At 34.0% G+C, this 23,541-nt stretch overlaps 2 protein-coding genes across 4 annotated transcripts; one reads left to right on the forward strand and one right to left on the reverse strand.

Annotated features, from left to right (window-relative positions):
* Positions 1–644: 644 nt before the first annotated feature.
* Positions 645–8,567, reverse strand: LOC114756308 (uncharacterized). Its single transcript, XM_028945247.1, has 6 exons — positions 8,073–8,567; positions 6,322–7,461; positions 5,335–6,099; positions 4,867–5,076; positions 4,569–4,770; positions 645–652 (listed from the first exon to the last, which is right to left on the reverse strand). Exons 1-6 carry the CDS (start codon positions 8,565–8,567, stop codon positions 645–647), a joined length of 2,820 nt encoding a protein of 939 aa, XP_028801080.1.
* Positions 8,568–14,976: 6,409 nt separating this feature from the next.
* Positions 14,977–23,529, forward strand: LOC114756305 (protein RFT1 homolog). 3 transcript variants are annotated; one of them, XM_028945243.1, is made up of 15 exons: positions 14,977–15,211; positions 15,326–15,421; positions 15,945–16,024; positions 16,404–16,498; positions 16,909–17,069; positions 17,368–17,519; positions 17,872–17,990; positions 19,737–19,900; positions 20,002–20,076; positions 20,425–20,496; positions 21,560–21,697; positions 21,875–22,030; positions 22,438–22,490; positions 22,578–22,756; positions 23,263–23,529. In XM_028945243.1, the coding sequence occupies exons 2-15, from the start codon at positions 15,367–15,369 to the stop codon at positions 23,321–23,323; spliced, it is 1,560 nt and encodes a 519-aa protein (XP_028801076.1). In that variant the 5' UTR covers positions 14,977–15,211; positions 15,326–15,366; the 3' UTR covers positions 23,324–23,529. The 3 variants fall into 3 exon arrangements, with proteins under 3 accessions (XP_028801076.1, XP_028801074.1, XP_028801075.1); XM_028945241.1 differs by having other exon boundaries at positions 14,977–15,195; XM_028945242.1 differs by lacking the exon at positions 23,263–23,529 and having other exon boundaries at positions 22,451–22,490; positions 22,578–22,717.
* The last annotated feature ends 12 nt before the right edge of the window (positions 23,530–23,541 follow it).

Genomic DNA, 23,541 nt, shown 5'->3' on the forward strand with positions numbered 1-23,541 from the left:
TATAGTACTTACACATATCAAGTCAACAAATTCTCCCAATAAAATTAGTTTTTAGTTAGGAGCCAAATATTTCCATCTTAAAAGTTTAAATATACAATATTTATTACTATCAGCCCACTACCATGCACATAAATGGATATTTAAAAAAAGTTGGGATATATATTGAGTAAAAATCCCCTTGTCTCTAAATGAAATGAAAGGATGTTTCTAAATGAAACAAATAAATTTATGAGACTTATATTATATGATTAATTGATTGTTATTTGACAAAGTTTTTTCAACAAACATGAGGGGGGAAAATTAAGGAGCTGGAAAAGATAACATATAGAATGCACTATTATTATCAAGTATAGATCCTCAGATATTTCATGGTATGAACCAGAAGTTCATCAAAGAATGCATTCATGTTACAAAATATCTTTCAGATGCTATTACTGACCCAAGTGAGTATTACTAAATCTCATATTCCAGCTAAAAATACTCCAATTAGTATAAATAAAAGTGAGACATGCCTGAGAGATTAATCGGTTCAAATATAATTATATCAGATAAAAAAGAGCATGAAATTTAGAATTCATATTAAAAAAGCATACTTTAGAAGAGTGCTAAGACATAGTTAATTAAAAAAAAAACCTAGAAGAGGTTCAAGTACCTGAAAAGTAATGAAGAGATCTTAATAAGTTATATCACAAGAGGAAAAATAGAACAAAAAAGATAAAGTTGTTGACAATATTTTTGATAATAATATCACATTATTTCAAAGAGGATCTTATATGAAGATAGAAATTTGGTCAAAAGCAAAAAGGAAAAGTAAAAGACAAAAGACGCAATGAAAATATGATTATATTATTTCAATATACGAAAATTATGCACCTGCAGTCCAAACACATGAAATACAAAGTTATTATGTGACATATGAATATTTGTGTAAAAATAAAGGATTTCATAAAGGTCTAGTGATTATGATTATTTATAGTATTTTGTGGTGGATGCAATAATTTTTGCACTTATTACTAGTCTGACAGTATATGAAAAATGAAATATGTTTTTGTTACATACTGTTACAGCCATGTAGCTTGCTAAATAATGAAGTTTACATTAGAATTTTTGAAGGATTTAAAATGCCAGAAGCATATATATATAAAAGAAAATCATTCAATATTTAAAATATTATGTTAATTAAGATAATCTGAGTATACATATTTAGCTCAGAAAAATATATTAAAAAATAAATAATTCTGTGTCCTAGATCAAGTTTGAATGCATTAATGATTGCAAAATATGTGATTTTTGTTATGATAATTTTGTCTGCAAAATATATTTAACTAAATAGGCTAGAAGTCCTATATATTTATTCTATAATAATATCTACGTACATTGTCAATCTTACGTGTTATAATTTTATTGATAAATTTAAGTTTCGGTAGGTATATATATGAATAACGAAATTGAGATTGAGTATGATAGTTTTATGAAACTATTATATGATATCATTTTGTTCAAATTAAATTAATCATATCGACGCAAGATATATTATAGTGTTTTTCAGAATAACCTTTCTTGCAATTGCCTCAATGCAAGTGAAGAATAAATTGACAATTTCACATTTACAAAGGATATGTTAGAGGAATACATTTTAATATAAGGTGATGACAACATATCATGCATAGTTCAGCTGAAAGGAAGATGTGCTTGAAAAAGTATTGGATGGCTTGAGAAATTAGTATACTCTATTGTGATAAAATGATAAAAAGTAATGCTGTTGACGGGGAGTAAAAGTGATGTTGTCATTTCAGGAATTAAAGATCATGCAATACTCTTTTTTCTTAGCCAATATTTTGTCCCATGGGGTTTTCCTTGTTAGGGTTTTAACGAGGCAACTCCAATATATATTGTGTACTTTTTTTTCTTCATCAGGCTTTTGTTCCAATGGGTTTTTTCTAGTAAAATTTTAATGAGACACAATATTTATTCTAGACATCCAAGGGAGAGTATTATAAATATTGTATATATATGGATGTCCATAACCCTCAACTCTTAGAATTTTTCATAAGATTCTTGATTTTTGAATGTTCTAAACCCATAACCCCCCAATAAATGACTTAAGAGGAGTTTTTCATATTTATTGTCATTATTTCCTTATTCATTTCTTTATAATCCTTTGATTAGGTTTTAATGGTTGGGGGCCTATAAATAGAGGCCATATACAAGGTATTTGTACCAATGTATGAGAAATACTTTTTGTTTTTTCTCCTAATTCTTGTCTTGCTATTCTCTTTTTACCCTCTAACTTTCTTATTTTTATAACAAAAGAAAGATAATATATTAGAACGGGTCCTAAGACACCCTTATCCTGTGTCCTGTCTTGTCTTAAAATGATTAGGATGAGATTCTCATGTTTCAAAATGGCTGGAACCCCTGTGAGAGGCTCAGCAATCCACCTTGGAGGGAAGGTGTCGTTTATTTTTATAAAATTTTAAGTAAGGTTATTTTAGTAATTGAACATAGAAACTTGTTTACACTTGGGGATTCCGTGACTTCATTCTATTGGTTTTGGGCTCATGGTAACTAGGTCGATTTTCCTGTTTAGTTTTTGCAGATGACTCTCAAAAGAACAATTCAATTTAATAATAGCATGTTTTTCAATAAGAATTTTTTAAACATGAATTATAAATATTGATTAAGACAATTATAAATTTAGAGATTCCAACTGTAAATAAATATAAATCCAATTTTTAGTTTATAGCTGAGATTTTGTTCATAAGATAATATTTGGAGCCCTTTTTTTTTTTTAAAATTTAACTGCATTAAATTGACATCTCGAGACTTCAACACAATTTTTTTAGCAAAATTAGACGCCTTACCCCGTGCGCTGTACGGGTGAACTAATAATAGTTCAATCACTAAAATTTAAATTTAAAAATGCACATTAGCTATATTTTTTAAAATATGCCAAACATACAAAATTGTTAAAATACTCATCACAAATTATAATTGTCAATCTTTGTGTCAATTGTCGTCATTGCCAATAGTATAAGAAACTATACTAGTTATGTTCAGGGGGCAGGATCGATGGATCTTTAAATATAAACGACAATGTGATAATACATATGTAATAAATTTAGTATAATAATCATATGTGATGTTGACATACAACATCATCAATTATTGAGATAATTATTTCTTGAAAGAACCATACTGTCATCATTATTTAATGAACATATAAATTATAAAAACACATCTTTCTTTCAATTTATAACATGTGTCACTTTAATCAGAACCAAAAAAAAAAGTAGTTATTATTCTCAGAGTGATTTATATTTTGAATGAATCATACCAGAAACAACTTATATTATGCACTGGGGAGAGTATATGCTTGTTACTGTAGTCTATGTTATAGATTTTAAAAATTTTTTCCTCTATGAGTAAAGAAACTAGAGAGTCCCTGAATCATATAAAAACTTTCATCGATGTCCCCCTAAAAAATATCACTTATTACTATTTGATTTATCTAAAGTATCACCTATTGGTATATTTTAACCTTAAGATATAGCTTTCTTGCATAATAATCCTAAGAGTAAATTATATAGAACGTATAAAATATAAAAAATATATATATTATTATTAACACAATCACATTGACATAAGTATACGAATATTACCTTCCAACTTTCTTTTCAATATCAAATTCCACACCCTACCATAATTGAAACCAAATTTTCCATCCCCCTTCCGTCAAGGCTGGTTTATACTTAATCTTTGAAGCCTCCTGAAACTCTTCCCAAAAAAATTCACTAATGTATCTATTCAGATCACAATTAAATTGGTTAATAACAAATCTGTCTCAAAAAATTTCTTAATGATTAATCTTTTCCTTACCTAATATTCCTACCAATCAAATGGCCAAAAAATGTTTCTACTTATCTCCTAAAGTTGAAAATATGGGCAAGTATCGCAGGCCTAGAAATATTGCGATTTGTGCTTGTTGAAATTAATCAGTAATCAAAGAAATAAGAAAAGACACAAAATAGGGCTATCATTTGTTGATATTAGTTTTAGATGCTTGTGTGATTGAGTACTAAAAATCAATCTCTTCTACTAAGACTAGCAAATGATATAATTGAGTCATGACCTTGGACAAAGAAATAGGTTTCGTTAATACCCACTTACAAATTAAACTCTTGAACCATCAACCAACAGAAGACTATTCAAGTACGAATTGAGAAAACACACTCATAAGAAGAATGAACCCATATAATTCAAAAAAAATGAGATTATAAGCTATTTAATTAAGTCCTCACTTTAGTATATAAAATATGTAATACACCTATCAGAGTTAATAAATTGAGGATAACTCGGTTGTTATTAAAAGCAATTTTTTTTTTGGCCAAAACAAAGTCCATCATATTAATATATCAAAAAAGATTACACATGCTAACAACCAGAAAGAAAGCAAAGAAACGAACCGAAGGAAGTAAAAAAAGCAACAATAAGCACAAAAAAAGGAAAGCAAAACGCAAGCCTAGGATACAACCTAAGACAAGAAACGCAAGCCAAGTAACCTATACCTTCCCTATCAGCCGAGGAAATGCCAGCACTTTCCAGGTCCTGCAACAGAATTGACCTTAGAGAGGGTGGTGGAATGTCAATCCACCCTTGCGGTACCACACCCCTCATTGCCCAAGCTGCAATTCTATCAGCAGCATTATTGCCTTTACGTGAAACCAAAGACAAAACCCAGTTGCAGTCAACCCTTCCCAGCTCCAGGCACTTCAGTAATAAATCTGTACACCTTCAGTCACAGTTCAAAACCTCTTCATTTTTCAGACACCTGTACAACTCCAAACAATCAGTTTCTAAAATCACCATGTCTCCACCAAATAAATCTTTAGTCTTAAACGCTTCCAGCATGGCCCAACACTCAGCCATAAAAGCAGACCGGGCATTAACCTTTAAGCCTACCCCCCTTAAAAAATTTCCTTCTCTATCTCTACCAATAACACCTATACCAGCAGAGCCACCCTTTGCATCAAAGGCACCATCCACATTAATTTTTACAGAACCTTGGCTTGGCTTCTGCCAAAAAAAATTTCTAACAAAATTCTGTACATCCATCAGTCTTTCACTCCTTCTACTTACACAGCCCCAAAATTCATTAGTCAGTCTGATCGCTATTTGAAGGCATTTCACAGCATCCACCTCCTCTTTTTCAAATAGAAAGCAGCATTTCATCTTTCAAATCTGCCAACAAATACAAGCAAACAGAGTAGTACTAAATTCATCAGCCCCAATTTTATTAGCGATCCATCCCTCAAACCATCTGTCAAATCTCACCATGACTCTTTCATCAAACATCAGCGCCAAGGGGGATCCAAACCAACACATCCTAGCCCAAGGGCACAGGAATAACGCATGCTCTATTGTTTCCATCTGTGATTTGCAGATTCCACACATGGGGCTACAGGCACATTTCCTTCTGTATAAAGCGTCAGATGTAGCCAAAGCATCATTGAAAGCCCACCAAAGAAAATGGATGACTTTTGGAGGAGCTTTAATTTTCCAAAGACTGTTCCACAACTTATTATTCACTCTGTAAGAGCAGCTCGGGACATCCTCATTGGAGTCCATTGCTAAGTCTCTAGCCATTTTATATCCTCTTCTAACAGAATACACTCCATCTTTGCTTCCCATCCACACATATTTGTCGTCCTCCTCAATAAAGGGGATTCGAACTTTGGCTATCAATTTCTTATCTTCATCTGAGAGCCAATGCTCTACCTTCTCAAAACACCATTGTCTATCCACAATAATATCTACCACCTTCATATTACTCATCTCATCAGATAACACCCTTTGCCTCAATTTAAATTCATTAGCATCAAGTAGCCATCTACCTTCAAACAAGCTTACTCTATCCCTTTTATTTATCTTCCGAACCAGCTTCTTCTTTAACAAGTCCCTACTCTCTAGAATGCTTGACCAGCACCAAGACACTTTATTTTCTCTCTTAGCCTGCATAAAATCCTTATCATTAAAATAGAGGCCTTTCAGTATCCTGCTCCATAGCTCATCCTGTCCTTGGCGCAGCCTCCAAGCAGTCTTTGCCAATAAAGCATCATTAAACATCATAAAGTCATGAAATCCCATTCCTCCATTCCCTTTATCCTTACTCATATATCTTCAGGATTTCCAGTGAATTCTCCCCTCCTCCTGCTTTTGTCCCCACTAGAATCTGGCTACCAAACTATCAAACTCCTTGCATACTTTCTTAATGAATTTGAAACAGGACATGGGAAAAATAGGGATTGAGTTTGCTACTACCTTTACCATGATCTCTCTCCTTGTAAAGGTCAACAACCTTTGCTTCCATCCCTGCATCTTTGAGCTCATCTTGTTCTTCACAAACTTCAAAGCCTTTGCCTTTAACTTGCCCCACAGTATCGACAGACCCAAATATTTACCAGGATCATCAGAAGTTTTAATTCTCAAAACCTCAAAAACTTCATTTTTCACCCTTTCAACTGTATTCTTGGAAAAGAAGATACAAGATTTGTCCAGATTGATTGTTTGTCCAAACGCTTCAGAGTACACCTTAAAAATTTCCATTAACCTTCTGCAGTTACTACTTTTGGCATTGATAAAGAAGAGTGAATCATCAGCAAAGAAACAGTGAGAGAGAGGGCATTGTTTCGCAAGTTTAATCCCTCTCAACAAACCCTTATCAACATGCCATTGCACCATTAAGGACAAAGCATCAGCTGCAATGATGAATAGTAAAGGGGAGAGTGGGTCACCCTGGCGGATTCCTCTCTTCATTTCTATTTCAGCAATTTTTTTCCCTCCTACCACAAGATTCACCATCATAGATCTCACACAATCCATTATCCATTTGAGCCATTTCTCACTGAAGCCCATCTTCCTCATGACTTCTTTAATAAACTTCCACTCTAATCTATCATATGCTTTATTCATATCTACTTTTACTGCCATTTCATATTTTCTACCCTTTTTCTTGTTTCTCAGATAGAGATAAGCTTCATGTGCCACTATGATATTATCTTGTATCAACCTTCCCTTAACAAAAGCTCTTTGATTCTGGGAAATGATTCGAGCCAGTATAGGTCTCATTCTATTAGCTAGAATTTTCGACACAATTTTATAAGCAAAATTACATAACCTAATCGGTCCAAATGGCCCCACACACCCAGCATTTTCTACCTTTGGAATAAGCACCACATTTGTTTTATTTAAAGCAGACAAACTAGCCTTATTGTTGAAAAAGTCTAGAACCATATCAGTCACCTCATTAACTACAACTGGCCAAGAAGAATGATAAAACATTCCAAAGAAACCATCTGGACCTGGTGCTTTTGCACCCCCCAACTGAAATGCTGCTTTCTTAATTTCTTCTTTCGTGACTGCTACCTCAAGGCTTGCACTTTCTTCCTCCTTGACCAGTCTCTAAACAAAATTCAATACCACTTCTATGTTGTTGCAACCTTCCGATGAAAAACAATTTATTGTAAAACTTCATAAAGGATCTGTTTATCTCCTCTTCACTCTCAAGCCAAACCCCTCCTTCTCCTCTTAACTTCACCACCTTATTTCTCGCCCTTCTTTGGATAGTGGATGAATGGAAGAATCTTGTATTCCTATCTCCAACCTTCAGCCATTGAACTCTTGATCTCTGCCACTAGTAAGCCTCTTCCCTATCCCACGCTCTCTCAATTTGATTAATAAGTTCCTCCATTTCCTCCTTTTTGGTTAAAGTAAAGTTCCCTTTCCTACATTCTTCTAATCTTAAAGTCAAACTTTGTATTACTTTACGAGCATTAGGAAAGGTTCTACTTCCCCAATCAGAAAGAACTCTTATAGTTTTCAAGCCTACAAATCAATTCCTCCACCTTGTCTCTACCCAAAACATTACACTGCAGCTAGCCTTCTTTAACTATTTGCAAATAATCTTTGTGTTCTAGCCACACTGCTTCGAATTTAAAGGATCTATGGGTTCAAGTATGCTTGAATGCACAATCAACAGCAAGCATATGGTGGTTTGATCCCATTGGCTATACATGCAACACCAAAGTTGATTGAAAGTTTCCTCTGAATTCCACATTCCCCACTACCCTATCAATTCTTTCTTTCACATGATCTTCCCCTAGTATTTGATTGCACCACGTGAAGCGGGCACCAGAGTAATTCAAATCCAAAAGAGCACAATCAGATAACATGCTCTGAAAACTCATCATTCTCCTAATATCCGCTGGCCACTTCCCTTCCTTCTCATACACAGAGACCAGATCATTAAAATCCCCCATACATAGCCAAGTACCCTGCACCCCATTTGCAATACTTCTCATCTTCCTCCAAACCTCCTCCTTCTCTTCTGCCCGTGGTGCACCATACACATACGTCACATACTCAGGTACTTCATGCACAACAGAATGAATACTTGTATGGATAATGTTCTTTGAGCAATGCCAATTGTTAATAGTCACATCCTTCTTCCACCAAAGGGCCAATCCACCACTTCTTCTAATCAATTCAACATACATTTCTTCATCCATGTTACATCTTTTTTTTATTTTCATCATACCAGCTTTCAACATTTTAGTCTCCATGAGGAAGATAACTGAGGGACATCTCCTCAAGTTCTCTTCCCTTAGTTTTTTCACTGTCAAGGCTCTTCCCAAACCTTGACAGTTCCATGCAAGGAAAATCATGGCCTCTTGGTGGCTGTTTGCGGCCAGCCACCAGTGCCCTTAGCATTTCCTTCAGAGCCCCCACATTCTTCTGTTTTAGAGGGGAAAGGAACCATAGTACTTAAAACAATCTGCTCCACACTCTTATTGCCTCTTGCCTTTCTCTTCAGTTTCCCATCCCTCCTTAGTCTTCTCTTCAGTGCTCTCACATTCTTTCTTTCACCAAGTACTCTACTGCCTTCCTTTCCCTTACTATCATCATCATAATGCTCAGTAAAGGTTAATCTTCTTTTTTTGAATTTCCTTTGCTCAATGTCATCAGTCATGGCTCTCTTCAAATTAATTCTTTCAACCCTTAGGGCTACTTCTGAGATTGGAGAAGCATTGCCATACACGACAATTGCCTTAGACAAACCCTCAACAATCTTTGGAGACATCAGGCCCCTCTCACATGCTCCCTTGCTATCCAATTGTCTATTAGCATTTACATCGTCTGCACCACTAGGCAATATTTTTGCTTTTTCTTGCTTCTCAACTTCACTTCCTATGCCCTTCTCATATGTTACCTCTTCAGAATTATTCCCTGCCCAACCCTCCTTACTTCTAGAATCCTCCATAGCTCCCTCTGTAGAGATAAGACTCTTAGATGCATTGCACTCATTAACCTTATCTTCCCTTGTCCCTCCTTCCTCTCTTTCCTTATCACTTCGTTGATTTTTATATAAATTTCTACATGCTTCAATTTCCTCCCACCTTTCATTGCATTCCACCATCTCGATCTTGATACTCCTTGCACCTGGAACACCTAGCCAGCTGCCATAATCCAGTTTGGAACTCCCCTCAACCTCTGTACAATTTGAGCAGTGTCTCTGATCGTGCCCAATCCTACCACAGTAATAACAGAAGTTTTGTAGCCTTTCATAATGCGCCTTCACCCATACTTTATCCTTTTCTGGACACAGAACCCAAATTCCAGTTGCCATACTTTTCCTCAAATCAACCAAGACTCGAGCTCTTAGGAAGCTTCCAACTAATAGATCACCCTGCCTGAGATTTTCTACCATCATGACCTCACCAAACACACCGCCAAGTGTAACCACATTCTCTGCATCCATGCCTTCTAGTGGAATATCATGGAATTGGATCCAGAACGGGCAATAATCAAAATAGATGTCCTTAGACACCATATAATCTTTCCAAATCTGAACATTTAGTAACATACCTTGAATTGATGAAGGTCGTCCTCGTAAGATCCTCAGATAATCATCTCTGCATCTGAACTCGAAGATAAAGGCCTTCTCGTTGATCTCAATAATCTCCATATCTTCATTGTTCTCAAGGTTCCATCCTTTTCTAATCATCTTCATTACTGTAGGCATGTTAAAACTCTTTTCTGTCATCATTTTTCCTACTAGAGCGCCTCCGTTCAACTTACGTTGCTCTCTTTTCTTCCGCACAAGCTTTACTTCGGTGTCCCCCTGCTTCTTCACGACCTCACACAAAGAAGCCATCGAATGACAACTTATCAAATCCACACTCTTCCTAGCACCAGCTCTCATGAATTCCTCCCTGTTGCAATGCGCAACAAATCGGATGCTCTTTGATTCCGTGACAGTGGGCGGCAGAATACACACTCACAAGAAAACGGCGATAACCATCGTAACTAACTCTCACAGAGGAGAGAGAAGACTCACAGGGGAGAGAAACTAATCAGACCGCTGTTATTAAAAGCAATTTGTTTTCCATGAAGCATTCATTATTTTTTTCCCCATTTTATTATCCTTGCACAACATAATTGTAAAACATAATTGCCGGCAAAAAAAGTAAAACATAATTAATTTGTTTTTCTTCAATGCATTCATTATCTCTTCCACTAATAAATCAATTAGTTATTATTATAAAAATTTATTTCTCCCAAAGTATTTATTTTGCTTTCCTTCAAAGCCTCTAGTATTTTCCCCACTTATTCCTTAATTAAATACTCGAGAATTATCACGAGAGAAATCAACTTTTTAAATTTCCACCATTATCTTTGAATAAAATAGAATCCAACTCAAGAGACACAAAAAAAAATAAAGAATTGAAGCATAACCTTCTTATGAAAATCACACTATTTTTTTTTTTGAGTTGAGAAAATCACACTATATTAATTCGTAACAAAACACATCAAAATAGATTTTCCACTATTTTACTCCCTTTGTCCCTTTTTATAAATAACTTTGGATCCCATTACATAGATCAAAAAATTAGTTAAAGATAATAAATATGTAGAAATTGAAAGCTTTTTTCCCCCAAAATACCCTCATTCATGAGGGAAAAGAGGATAAGAAGGAGAATAAAAAATTATTATAATAAAAACATTATGAAAGAGAAAGAAGATGTGATGGAGAGAGATAGTAGTCTGAAAAATAAAATAATAAATATATTCATTATTAAAATGATTAATTAATGAGGATAAAATATAAAATTTGCTACAAAAATTTAAGACAACTTGTAAATGTTGCTTATATTTAAGAACAACAGGAGAATGATAGTTATTGATTATGAAAAGGGATGAAGGGAATAATTATACATTGTACACTCAACTAATAGATTTTATTCTAAAAAAACCAGAATAGATATTCTCCGATTTCATTATATATTAATTATTCACAAAAAAAAATTATGCATTTCACTTGAGTGCCACTACGCGGTTGGTATGATTATCTGATCTGATGATCTAATGATTTAAACAATAAATATAAAAGAAAAGAAAAATATTAAAATAGATGTTTTTCTGATGTCATTGTATATTATTAGTTCATAACAAATATCAGAAAATGTAAAATTTTTTTTTAATGTTCAGATAAAGGAAAAAAATTAGGAAAATATCATGAAAAGATTCATGACCAAATAATGGGATTGGTTCATGACCTGGAAAAAAGAAACAAGCTATTTCAATACGAATGGCTCTCGAATGTCCCTCAATCAGCAAAAGGCTATTTAAGTGCCAATTAGGAAAACAAATTCATAGGAAGAATAAAACCACTCTAATGCTATATCAATTGCATGTGTAAAAAAGATTGTTTTTTTTTATTGAAATTTAAATTTCAATAATCTAAATTTTAAAAGCAGGATAACAACAATAGTATCAATCAATTAATGAAGTAACTAATAAAAAAAGTCGTGAATTACCCTCTAGTCCTCTTGTTATATGACATTTTTAGAAATAATTTTTTTTCCTAAATAATTATCATTTTTTGATATGGGAGAATTAGTTGATTTTTGGTCTAAAATAGTTTGAATTAAAGTTTAAATTTTAATAATTCAAGTTTCAAAAACAGGACAATACCAATAGTAGTTAATTTCGCCACACCAATGAATCAATGAATCAATGAATTTTCTAATCAAAAAGTCATGAACTACTCTCTCCCTCTCTCGTTCTTATTATACGATATCTTCTACAACTAAATTTTGGTTTCAAGTAATTGTTATCTTTTGGTATACATATACAAATTAGTTGATTTTTGATCCAAAATAGTTTGAATTGAAACTTAAATTTCGATAATCCAAATTTTAAAAATAGGATAAGAACAATATCAAATCGCAAATTTTTGGATTTTGTTATCATCAATATGAAAAGTCTTTCTTGCCATCAGAGATATAAAGAAAAAGCCAAGCAAGGCGCACATGCTTATCTTATTTTTCTTTAGGGTCAGATATAATGACAATCTTAAATATTTACACATTTTTAGGGATAAAATACGTGACCCATTACTAATTAAATACCCTTTAATTTAATAGCACTGAGAATTTGTACTTCTTTGAAAATGGGAATTTTTATGCATGTTTTCCATTATCTTTTGATCTTTTAAATAGAATAACACATCTTATAGATAATCCAAAATTCAATGCATCTCTAAATACCCTTTAATTTAATAACACGAGAATCTGGACTTCTTTGAAAATGGGAATTTTTATGCATGTTTTCCATACATGTTATAGATATCCCAAACTTAAATGCCTCTCTCTCTCTTAAACAGAACTTAAACGTTGATCTCCTTTTACTTGATTTTAAGGTTTTTGCATCTAGAGCAAAACTGTAAGAAAAGCTCCATATAACAAAAGGATTGGCTGCAATTGATAGTCAAAACTACTTAAACCTAAACCATATACACAGTTGCATTTTTACCGTTGGCGGGAAAAAAGTTGCCTTTTTCCCCTGGTCATCAATTTTATGAGTACGGTATTTTGTTGTTTACAATAAAATTATCCGTGTTAAGGGAAATAAGGTATATATGCAAAATAAACATCCTACAATACCACTTGGGCTTGTAATGCATGGTTAGAAAGTAAAATTGTAATAGTAGACTCCCCTTTTTTGTTTGAAAAATAACAATATAATTCAATTTCTATGACAAGTGTAATAATACATTATTTGAAATGAAAACGTGGGTGATGATTTTGATTTCAAAACATAAACAAAAATAAGCATTTGCATGTTTTAGTTGCACTTCAACTTTTAATTTATTGTTATGCAGAATAAAATAAATTTCGGTCATTAGCAAAAATCAAATAGGAAGTTTGTTTTCTCCTAAAAGCATCCACTTGAATGTCTGCAGCATATGATAGGAACACCGAAGGGCAACATAATTTGAAGTTTTATTATTATTGGCATCTGCTTATAACATATTAAACTTTCCATTACATATAACATTAATATAATTAAAAATCCTATTATTATTGGCATCGGCTTAACATAACAAACTTTCCATTACATAACAGAGTTAAACCCAAGTTTAAAAATACTCTATCTGATTCTAAATATAAGAATCGTGAAGCAAACGAAGAAGGTCCAGCTTCATTTTGTTCGGTGGATGCATCTTGTGGTGTAGTATTCCAAGTCCATAGTGGTTGATCATCATTGAACACAATGTTGCTGGTGTTCTCATGATTTTTCAGCATCTTAATCCCTATACACATCCAAAAAAAAAAAAAAAGGAAAAGAACATAATGTTTCCAAACAGTTCAAATACTTTATCATGCTGGAATATAGTAGATAAAAAAAATGATTAACAAAGAAAAAAAGCGTCTAAACATCAGTGAAGACACAAGATATCAAGGTTTTCTCTTACATACTGAAAGGGTCTGTGATTGATAAAATAACAACATGAAATCTCACTTTGCTTGTAACCTCATCCTATTGCCTAATCCTTTAAAGCGAAAATAAATAATATATGAAGTATACTTACGTGTGTTCTTCCAAAGTCCAAGAGGTGGTCTTTTTTCTGATATGACCACTAGACCTGGGTGGCTAATTGATTGAAGATCAAAGGAGGGCCAAGAGTCCGAGTAATACGGTGCCGGAACCAACACGATTCAATATCGACGACGTCACGATGATATAGAGACATCCGTCCGATTACGGAGTAAAAAAGATAACGACGGATATGGAAGGGATAGCAATATGGAGTCAGCAAGAGGGGAGATCTCCAAATTTTGCACCAGAAATAATAACAGCAAGAAAGAGGCACTCAAGATAAAACCAAACTGGGAAGAAAGTAAGCCAACCGAACCAAACTTAGGGAGTGTTTGGATAGAAATCAAACCATGATTTTAGAAGTATAGCAGATATCGGTTCATGAGAAACCAAAAGCCCAACACACGTGGACAGAAAAAATAAAGCTAACCAATCAAAGTTCTAAACTAATGATGCGGCTAATTCATGAACTTGGAGAAAGAACAAAACACAAAGCCTGACCCCTCAACTTCTCCAAAAAAACTGATAAAAACAAAACTAAATATTCACAAGTCACAAAACACAATCCACGTGACCCAATACTTGCACATCTACGTGGACCAATCACAAAGTACTCACAATGTTTATAGAATATATAGATAGATAGATAGATAGATAGATATATAGATAGATATAGATATGCGGATCTCTCTTGCTAGGTACTAACTCATCTTAATTAATAGATATATTTTTTTTAATTTTCAAAATATACTATTTTGTATGTATTTCATTGATTTTAATAAATTCTTTAATTTTGTTCCGTTAGTACCATTAGTTATTGTAAAGAGACTAACTACTCTAACATAAAGTTACAGGGATTAATGATAGCATACTAAAATTAAATGATTTAAAAAAAATACAAATATCAAATTATTTTGACCTTGAAATATAAATATCAAATTGAAAAGTTGAGGAAAAAAAAATATGGATGCTATAAAATGATTTTTCTAACTCTAATCGCTAGTTAGTTAGTAGCAACTCCCCTAGTCCCATTTACCCTCTTCCTCACCTGGTCCAGGCTCCATCTCCCGCCTTTCACCTCGGGCGACCAAACAATCAGGCGTCTTAGCTCCATTCCCTCACTCAGATTTGCGAAGACGGAGTGACGGCTTATCCGCCAATCATACGCAGCCACCTGCCTGTTTGATTTAGCTTATTCTAGCTAACATCTTCCAACGAACCCATTTTAAAGTTCCCAAATTTCCAAAGGGAAAAGTTAATTTTCATAGTGGTAGGAATGTTTGCAATACTTATACAGAGACGTTTTGTCTTCGCTAGGTTTTTCTTTTAATTTTTAAATTATTGAAGATTATAGATGCTGACTGTAGTATTTTCGATGTCGCAGGTCCTAATACATAAAAGGCCGCATCTTGATCTCCTTTTAGGATGTCGACGGATAAAGACCCCACCAATCTGTCTCGTACCTTCAAATACCTATTGGGTTAGTTCATTTGGCAAGAAAAAAGCTATTCATTTAATACTTGTTTGTTAAAGCAAATGTATTGTGGAGTGTGAATCGTCTTTGACTTCAAATATATTATTTCCATATAGTTTATTTATATTTTTTAAAATGTTGAGGGAAACATCAGGAGTATATTATAGTCTCTATAAATTATCTTAGTATCAGAGTGTAAATGAAGAATCGACTGCTGGATGGGAAGGCATGAAGGCGGAATAATTCAACTTTGGAGTATTGACTGATAGAGTTTTTAATAAACTCAATGCATGTTTAATGATCAGTTTAATGCTCTTACTGATCATTGAATTTTGTCAACCGCACTTTTGGTTAATCTTTCTAAATTGCCAGTTTCTTTTGAGTTTGGATTTCCAAAAATGTTCCTTGAAAAAGTTTTATCCCTCATATTTTATGGTTTTCTTTTGCGACATACTTTCAAAGCAATGTCTCCTAGGTATTATGAGTTTGATGATTTGATATTTTCACTTTTGCTTGTGATATCACGCAGCTACTCAATTTTTGTCTAGAGGAATACCCTTTGTATTCAATACGTGGATTGTGAGGCATCTTAAAGAAGAAGACTACGCGGTATAAGTTTCTGAAATTTTCTATTTATGTTTACTGGAGTTCTTTATTTCCCACCTTCATCTCTTGTGTGCGCATGTGTTGGTTTTATTACTGTTTACTGGAACCTTGTGTTTTCCTTTTATGCCAAAATTAACAAATTTGTGGTTGCGTTGTACTTTCTCACTCTCTCTTTTATTTTCTTACATTATTAGATAGTTTTTATAACTGATTACTCCTACTACTGGTACTCTTTCTTCTGTTCTATTATTTTCAGGGTTATTTAATTTGATGAAGTTCATGGATGGTCTACTGCTTTGTTTTCAGATCCTTTAGTCATAGATGATCACTGCCGTGATATGAGCTGATTTATTCTTATGTTGCATTTTTGCCCCTGATGCAGCTATATGCAGTGCAGTTTTATCTTTTTGTTACCTGTGTTTTGTTTCTCAGTCGAGAGGGCTTCCGGCGAGCATGCTTGCGGATGGACATGAAACGGTAGTCCCTTATACTTTTGCAAATTTCGTTTTAGAGCTATTACTTCATGCAAGTAGAAAGTGAGACTTTAATTTTTTTGTCCTTTCATTATCTTGCCCGAATTAGTGATTTAGCCTTTCCATGGTTGACAATGAGCTGTTATTTAGCTCATGTTCTTCCGTTGGTATGTGCCTGTAATGTATTTTTGCTGACTTAACTTTTAACATCCCCTTCAAAAGGAAAATGCAGATTCAGTGTCAGGTCTAAATGTGTAGCACCATAATTAAGTGCTAATTGTTTTCATCTGAATAAGGTTTATATCAAGTTAGAGAAGTTTTATGCACTGTGCAGTGAAATCATCCGATTATTGCTTTTATTTTGTGTGAAAGGAATAGGATATTGTTGAGTTATAAATCTCTTTTATATCGTAGTGATGGATCCTCAATGGAAGAAGATGTTGTGAAGCTAATGAAAGTATCCTGGATGAGTCTCCCACTTGGAATAATTATTACAATTGCAGCTTGCTTGCTCGTCTTCTGGTGGCAAGAAATTAATATTTCTGGTCCTCAAGGGCAAGCTGTTTTGATCAATGGTAATTGGTTGAATTTTCTGTCTACTTTTTTGGTTATTCTGTTTGTGTTCTCTGACTATTCAGCACGGGAGGATTCTTTATTTTTATTTTTTCCCTGTTATAGGGCTCCAAGTAGTCAAACATAAACTTATCTTGCTGGAATATTACTGTACACTAATATTGTAAAAAGAGAAGAATTTCATATGCTACCCTGAGTAGTATTTGATTTCTCAACAAGCACATCAAACCAAGCACTCTTGAACTCCCCAAACTATTGCTATGTGAAATTTTGTTTATGTTAGCTCACTTCTTATGCCAGGTTGCGCGTGTATTTTGGAGCTTTTGGCTGAACCTTTGTATATTCTTTCACAGAACTTGGTCTTGCTGGAATTGAGGTTGATGGTTGAGACAGTAGCTACTATTTCACGATGCATGACAATGTACATCCTTATTGTCAAACATACTGGAATGGTAAGAGTTTAGTGGGAATTTACGATAAAATTTGTTCTTTATCATCCTTATTGTTGATAGCATAAAGTGATCATGTCCGCTCTTAGTGCTTATGCTCTCTCAACTTCCTCTCCTTTAACCCTCCATTTTAATTTACTTCATGCTGGTGGTATTAATTGCCAGATTCAGCTGTGTATTTCCGTTTTTATCTATCTGTTTTCTTGGGGAATAGGAGCATCATCTAGTTTCTATTTTATTTCTTGTGTTCATCCCGCATCTGACAAAGCAATCAATTTTGTGGACCACAAAGTGCATTGTAAGTTTTAATGTCTCTATAAATTGATCTGATTCTGAGTGGAATGACTGCTTTCAGGAAAAACCAATCATATTTGCTTTATCACAGTCTGCATATGGAGCCTCCATATTTCTGGGCTATTGGGGCTATCTGGTTCTCTTCCGCAAATTTAGAAGTTCTCTCATTTTCCCATTCAGGTATATTATGTATATTATATATAAATGGTTAGTTATTTTATCAATTATATATCCTTCTCGCCAGGGTGAAAATGGAATTGTAAATGTTCCAACTGGTAATAGATCTAAAATTAGGCAATGGAAGCTCAATGAGAGGATTGAGTAATGTAGGACTTAGATTGGCACTGCTATAGGCAACTTCTATGTGATTACTTTTGTTCTGCAATAGCTGGAAAACTTTAGTATTCATTTACTGTTAAAAGTGAGATATCACTGAATTACTTGAAACTTGAGAGCTGTAAACAACCGAGCAATTTTTTGTCCCTGTTGAGTACCTGTGAAACAGGCTCATGCCCATTCCAGTTATCTGAGTTATATGTGGATGAATTTGGTTTGCTTTAATTCTTTCATCTTCAATAGTGTTGAAATTTACTCCTCTGGTCCTATTTATAGGGTAGAGAGAGAAGATATTTTTTTGTCCTATTTATAGGGTACTGAGAGAAATTTTTTGTATGAATGTACAATTTTACCCCTCATTTATTATTGTGTTGATTTTGTTCATATGAAGTATAATGTATGTTAAATAGGGATAAAGTTGGAAAGTCATTAAATTTTAAATAAGAATTAATGAAGGTTAAGGTTTTTCTTGGTCTGTGTGAAACATGCTGGAAGTGCCTTATAAATAGGATCAGAGAAGTAAGGTTTAAGCATGCATATGGTGAATGGATATCAGATGCAAGAGAGAGGAGGCAGAGTAGAGAGAATTAGAGTGTCATATTCATAGCTCGTGTTAGTGTACATGCCAGTATTTCTAGAGTAGAGGTGAGTAATAGAAACAGAAGAGGCTAATAAGAGACCAACTCTCAACTACTCTAATGCCTTCCCTCAATTCCAAGGACCCTTCTACATCTAAGTGAGTTCTAAACTTATTAAACATATTGCTTGGAATTGCCTTGGTCCTCCTGTCAGCAACTTGACATGAAGCTGGGATGAGTCTAACTAGAATTTATTTCCATAGCTCTTTCTCTTACAAAGTGCAGATCAAGATCAGTGTGCTTGGATCTAGCATAAAGTATTGGATTGGTCATAATTACTGTACTTAAGTTATCACATTAAGTTGAGTCAGTCCACTGAACTGCACCTTCAATTTTCGCAGCAAATACTTTATCCATTACATTCCGGACATCATAAAAGCCATACTGCTATCTTCTGCCTCTGTGATTGACCAAGAAATAATATTTGCGCCAAGATGTATATAGAACCCTCTTGTACTGTCATTGCAGATGAGGCTCAATCGGCATCACCGTATGCTATTATATTGCACTATTGCATGATTACCTAAAACCAGTCGATTTCTTGAAAGCTAAATAAACCCAAGCCTAGAACTCTTTATTCAAGTCCAAATTCTTCATTAAATTTTTAGCTACCCCACTTTCCTCAAAGTAAAAGCCCTGGTTCCTTAATAATAATAATAATCACATTGCCATACTGCTCTAGCTTATTCACGGCCTTCACACGTGATATGGAATTGAATTGTGTATGAAGCATCAGTTTCTTAAGGATTTGATGTATCTGATTTGAACAAAGAGATTGGACAGCTCTTTCATTTGTTTCCCCCCCCCCCCTTTCCCTTTGTTGGATTTTGTTTATTTGTTCTGTTTCTAAAATTTTTGGTCATTTCTTGTTTGAGGATTTCTTATCCTCAAACTATTTGTGGATTATTTTATCTCTGATAAACTTTCTTTTATACAAAACAAAAAATTGCAGGGAGCAAAAGGTGATTGGCTTTGATAGGCAGCTGTCAAAGATGTGCATGCTGTTTACCTTCCAGTCCTTTCGAAAGTTGATCCTTCAAGAAGGAGAAAAAATGGTGCTTGTGTGGTTGGATACACCCTATAATCAAGCTGTGTATGGCCTTGTGGACAAATTAGGTCAGTGAATACTTTAGAATGTTCTTTTTTTTATTGAGATGCATGCATTGCCCCAGTTCTTACGCATACACGATTATTTTGAAACTGTCATCAACTTCCAGGCAGTTTAGTGGTGAGGCTGGTCTTTTTACCTTTTGAAGAAAGTTCATATTCAACATTTGCAAGGTCTGCTTCAGGTTCTATTTCTCTCTTCTTCTCTTGATGTTCGGACCAAGAATATCAGTGCATCTTTCTCTGATTTTTTTTCTTTTGTATTTACTTCTAGACTGGTACAATTTAGCCTTTCTGTCTTGGAAAAAATAGGTTTAAAATTCAGGTAGGGATCAATAGGTGGGAAAATTCTGGAAATGGATGGGGGAGGGATTAGCATCTTCACTTTCGGTCATATCTGTTTTATGCCGATTTTTACTTTTTATGCACACTTCTGTGCGCACATACACAGTTTGCTGTTTTGGCGGGTGATACAACTGCTGTCAAATTATTTTTATTTTCACAGTTTGTATCCTGTCTATCATTCCTGACAGGGAAATACCCAGATAAAAGCAAGAAATTAGGAAAATGCTTGATGGAATCACTGAAGCTAGTTTTGTTGATTGGTATGTCCTAATTATTTTATCCTATATTGTATGTTCTGTTTATCTTATTCCATATTGTTTTCCTGGATTACATGATTATTTAGTCCCTATTATATTCCGTCATAGCAAAAAATATTTTTTTTTTTTCTGGGGTGGGGGTTGTATATCGTAGGGTTTCACCTCAAACCTCTACCTATAATTCATCCCATTCTTATCACTTAAAGTAGTCTTAGGTTGCTAGTCCCGACAATATCTTTTGGTCTTGTAGAAGAGAACCTCCAAAAATTTGCTATGGATGTTGAGTGGAACTGAACTGCAAGGCTCAGATAAACAAGCTCTGAAAGAAATATGGATATCAAGTTTTCCTCAGAAAGATTGACACAGGAGTTAAAGATTATCTTGACTATGTAAATTAATGCATATCAATAATAGATGCTTCCTTGCCTGATGGGACTCGTCTGATATATGTTTTAAATACCTTTCTCAGAGGTAAAAATAAAGAGGCTTAAACCTTGCTATCTATCTAATTTAATTCCCTCCTCCCAAACAAGGAATTCGGGAGTAAAGAAAAAAGGAAAGTCAGACTATCCATCTGACTTTGGGTGACGCTTCCCTTCAACTAGATCTTGCTTGCTCAGATCCCTAACTATGTTTTATGGGGAAGAGCATTCCATAGTAAACTGACGGATGTGTGGTCTACTAATGACAGCCTATATTAGTATATAATTTGATTGAAAGTCAATTCATTGATCATCTTCAAGGTATGCAATTTAGGGCATCTTGAATTTTTCTAAGGCCTTCAAATGATTTTTCTGAAGTTTTCCATACTATTGCTTTCTGTCCAACGTTAATAGTCACAACGATGCAAAGCTGCACAAATATGTTTCAGTGTTCTGACAATTTTCTTTCCCTCTTGTCAAACTTCATGAGAGCCATATACATTCTGCACAGATGTGGCTATTAGGGTTGCGTGAGTAGTTGTATTTCATATTTTTCCTAGTGAATAAAGATTTGAACTGTATGTTTTTGCCTTCAATTACATATTCTAGTGATGTTGATGTCAATAATTAGCTGCGCTTTGCAGGTCTTGTTTTTGTGGCATTTGGTCCGAGTTATTCTTATTCGCTTATTAGATTGCTTTATGGTGGAAAATGGAGTGACGGAGAAGCATCAACTGCCCTCCAGTATTATTGTATTTATGTCATTCTTTTGGCAATGAATGGTTAGTGAGTTACATTATCTCATTGTTGCTCAGTTTTTGCATTCCTAAATCGAATTCTTTATTATTGTTCACCTATTAATTGTTTATATTCATTGAGGCATTGGTATGTATCTACTCTTTTAGACTTGGTAGTATTGTGTCCAACAATGTTGATTGTGTTTTTCTAATTTGCTTCAGGAACCTCTGAAGCCTTCTTACACGCCGTTGCATCAGAGAGCCAACTCAAACGTTCAAATGATTCATTACTCGTGTTCTCCTTGATCTATATAATTTTGAATGTTGTACTCATAAGATTAGCTGGGGCTGTCGGCTTGATCCTGGCAAATTCCATGAGTATCCTTTCTACATTATCATTAGGTTTTGAGGAAAATTTTAAAAAAAAAAAAAAAATTGGGATAGAATATAAAGGTGGTGTTGAAGGAAAGTGAGGCCCTTGATACAAAATAAATAAATAAATAAAAATATTATTATAAAATAGTAATAAAAGGGGGGGAAATGAAAGTGAAGGCAGCAAAATTAGGTTTGAGCAATATGCAAGATATTAACATATGTATTGATTAACTTAAAACTGATATGATTACTATTTCGACAAAGAATAGCATGCCAATAAGACGGCTTTCTAGCTCTTTTTATGTTGATCTTTTCGCAATGCTGTGATATATACTTGATTCTCGTTTGATATAGCAGCTTTTGTGGAAAAGAAAGAAAAAATTATCTTTCATTCCTTGACTTGATTAAAGATATGGCCTTGAGGATTTTATACTCTGCAATTTTCATAAAGCATTATTTCCAGGTATGGCTTTGATTTTGAGACCTCATTCTGATATACTGGCGCTTATGGCATTCTTATAATTGTATTTTTAAAATTTGTTGTCCCCAGGGATCTTCCTCATTTTCTTTCCATAGCTGCCTGCCATCAGGATGGACTATTTTGTTGCTTTCAGGCATAATCACGATCATTTCAGAGAAAATCTTTCTAGACCGTGAAAATTTCTGGCCAACTTTTGCCATCCATTTCTCCATTGGGCTGGCTTGCTTTTGCGTTTCATCTTATGTGATGTATATATTCTTGCTTCCTTTTGGATTGATTTATTTAGATTTTTGAGATGGGAAAATTGACATGCAAGTCCCTATAGTTTCACATCATTGTTAGTCGGGTCCATGTAGGTTCTTTTTTATTTTTACCAAGTCCTTGCAGTTTCATCTTATTTTAATCAGGTCCTTGTAGTCTTCTTTTCTTCTTTCTATGTCTCTGTAGTTTTACATTATTTTTAATCAGGTTCTTGTAGTTTTAGAGATCTGGTAAAAGGGGGGAAAACTCGAAGAACTTGATTAAAAATCACATGAAAGCATAAGGATCTAATAAAAAGAAAAAAAATTATGGGCTCTGATTAAAATCAAATGAAACGATAAAACCTCAAGGAAGAAAAAGGGGGGGCTACAAAGACCTGATTAAAAATATAGGGATTTGGAAATTAAATATCTCTTTAACATATTTAGTTGAATGCAATCTTTTGTTCATGATTCTGTCTTCTCGGCGTATTGATATATTCTTGTTATTTCAGCTATCGCAGGGAAAAACCTTTCGTCAGAAGAATAATTCGCTTTCGAGATCACTCAGACTGAACGCGCTTGCAAGTTTAGATGTAAGGTTAACTTTTGACCTCTCCAAAACAATTGACTTGGCTTCTTTTGGTCAGAACAATGAAGAATTTTTTTTTATTTTATTTTTTTGTACCATGTTTATCGTTAATTACTCAATACCCAATGGTTTATGTATGTTTCTACTTTTATTGGGTCATAATGGCAATTTTTTTGAATCATTGAAAAAATATCTTTTTCAT

The sequence above is a fragment of the Neltuma alba genome, unplaced genomic scaffold, assembly GCF_004799145.2.
Source record: "Neltuma alba isolate B1F8T4 unplaced genomic scaffold, ASM479914v2 tig00010386_pilon, whole genome shotgun sequence".
Classification (NCBI taxonomy): Eukaryota; Viridiplantae; Streptophyta; class Magnoliopsida; order Fabales; family Fabaceae; genus Neltuma; species Neltuma alba.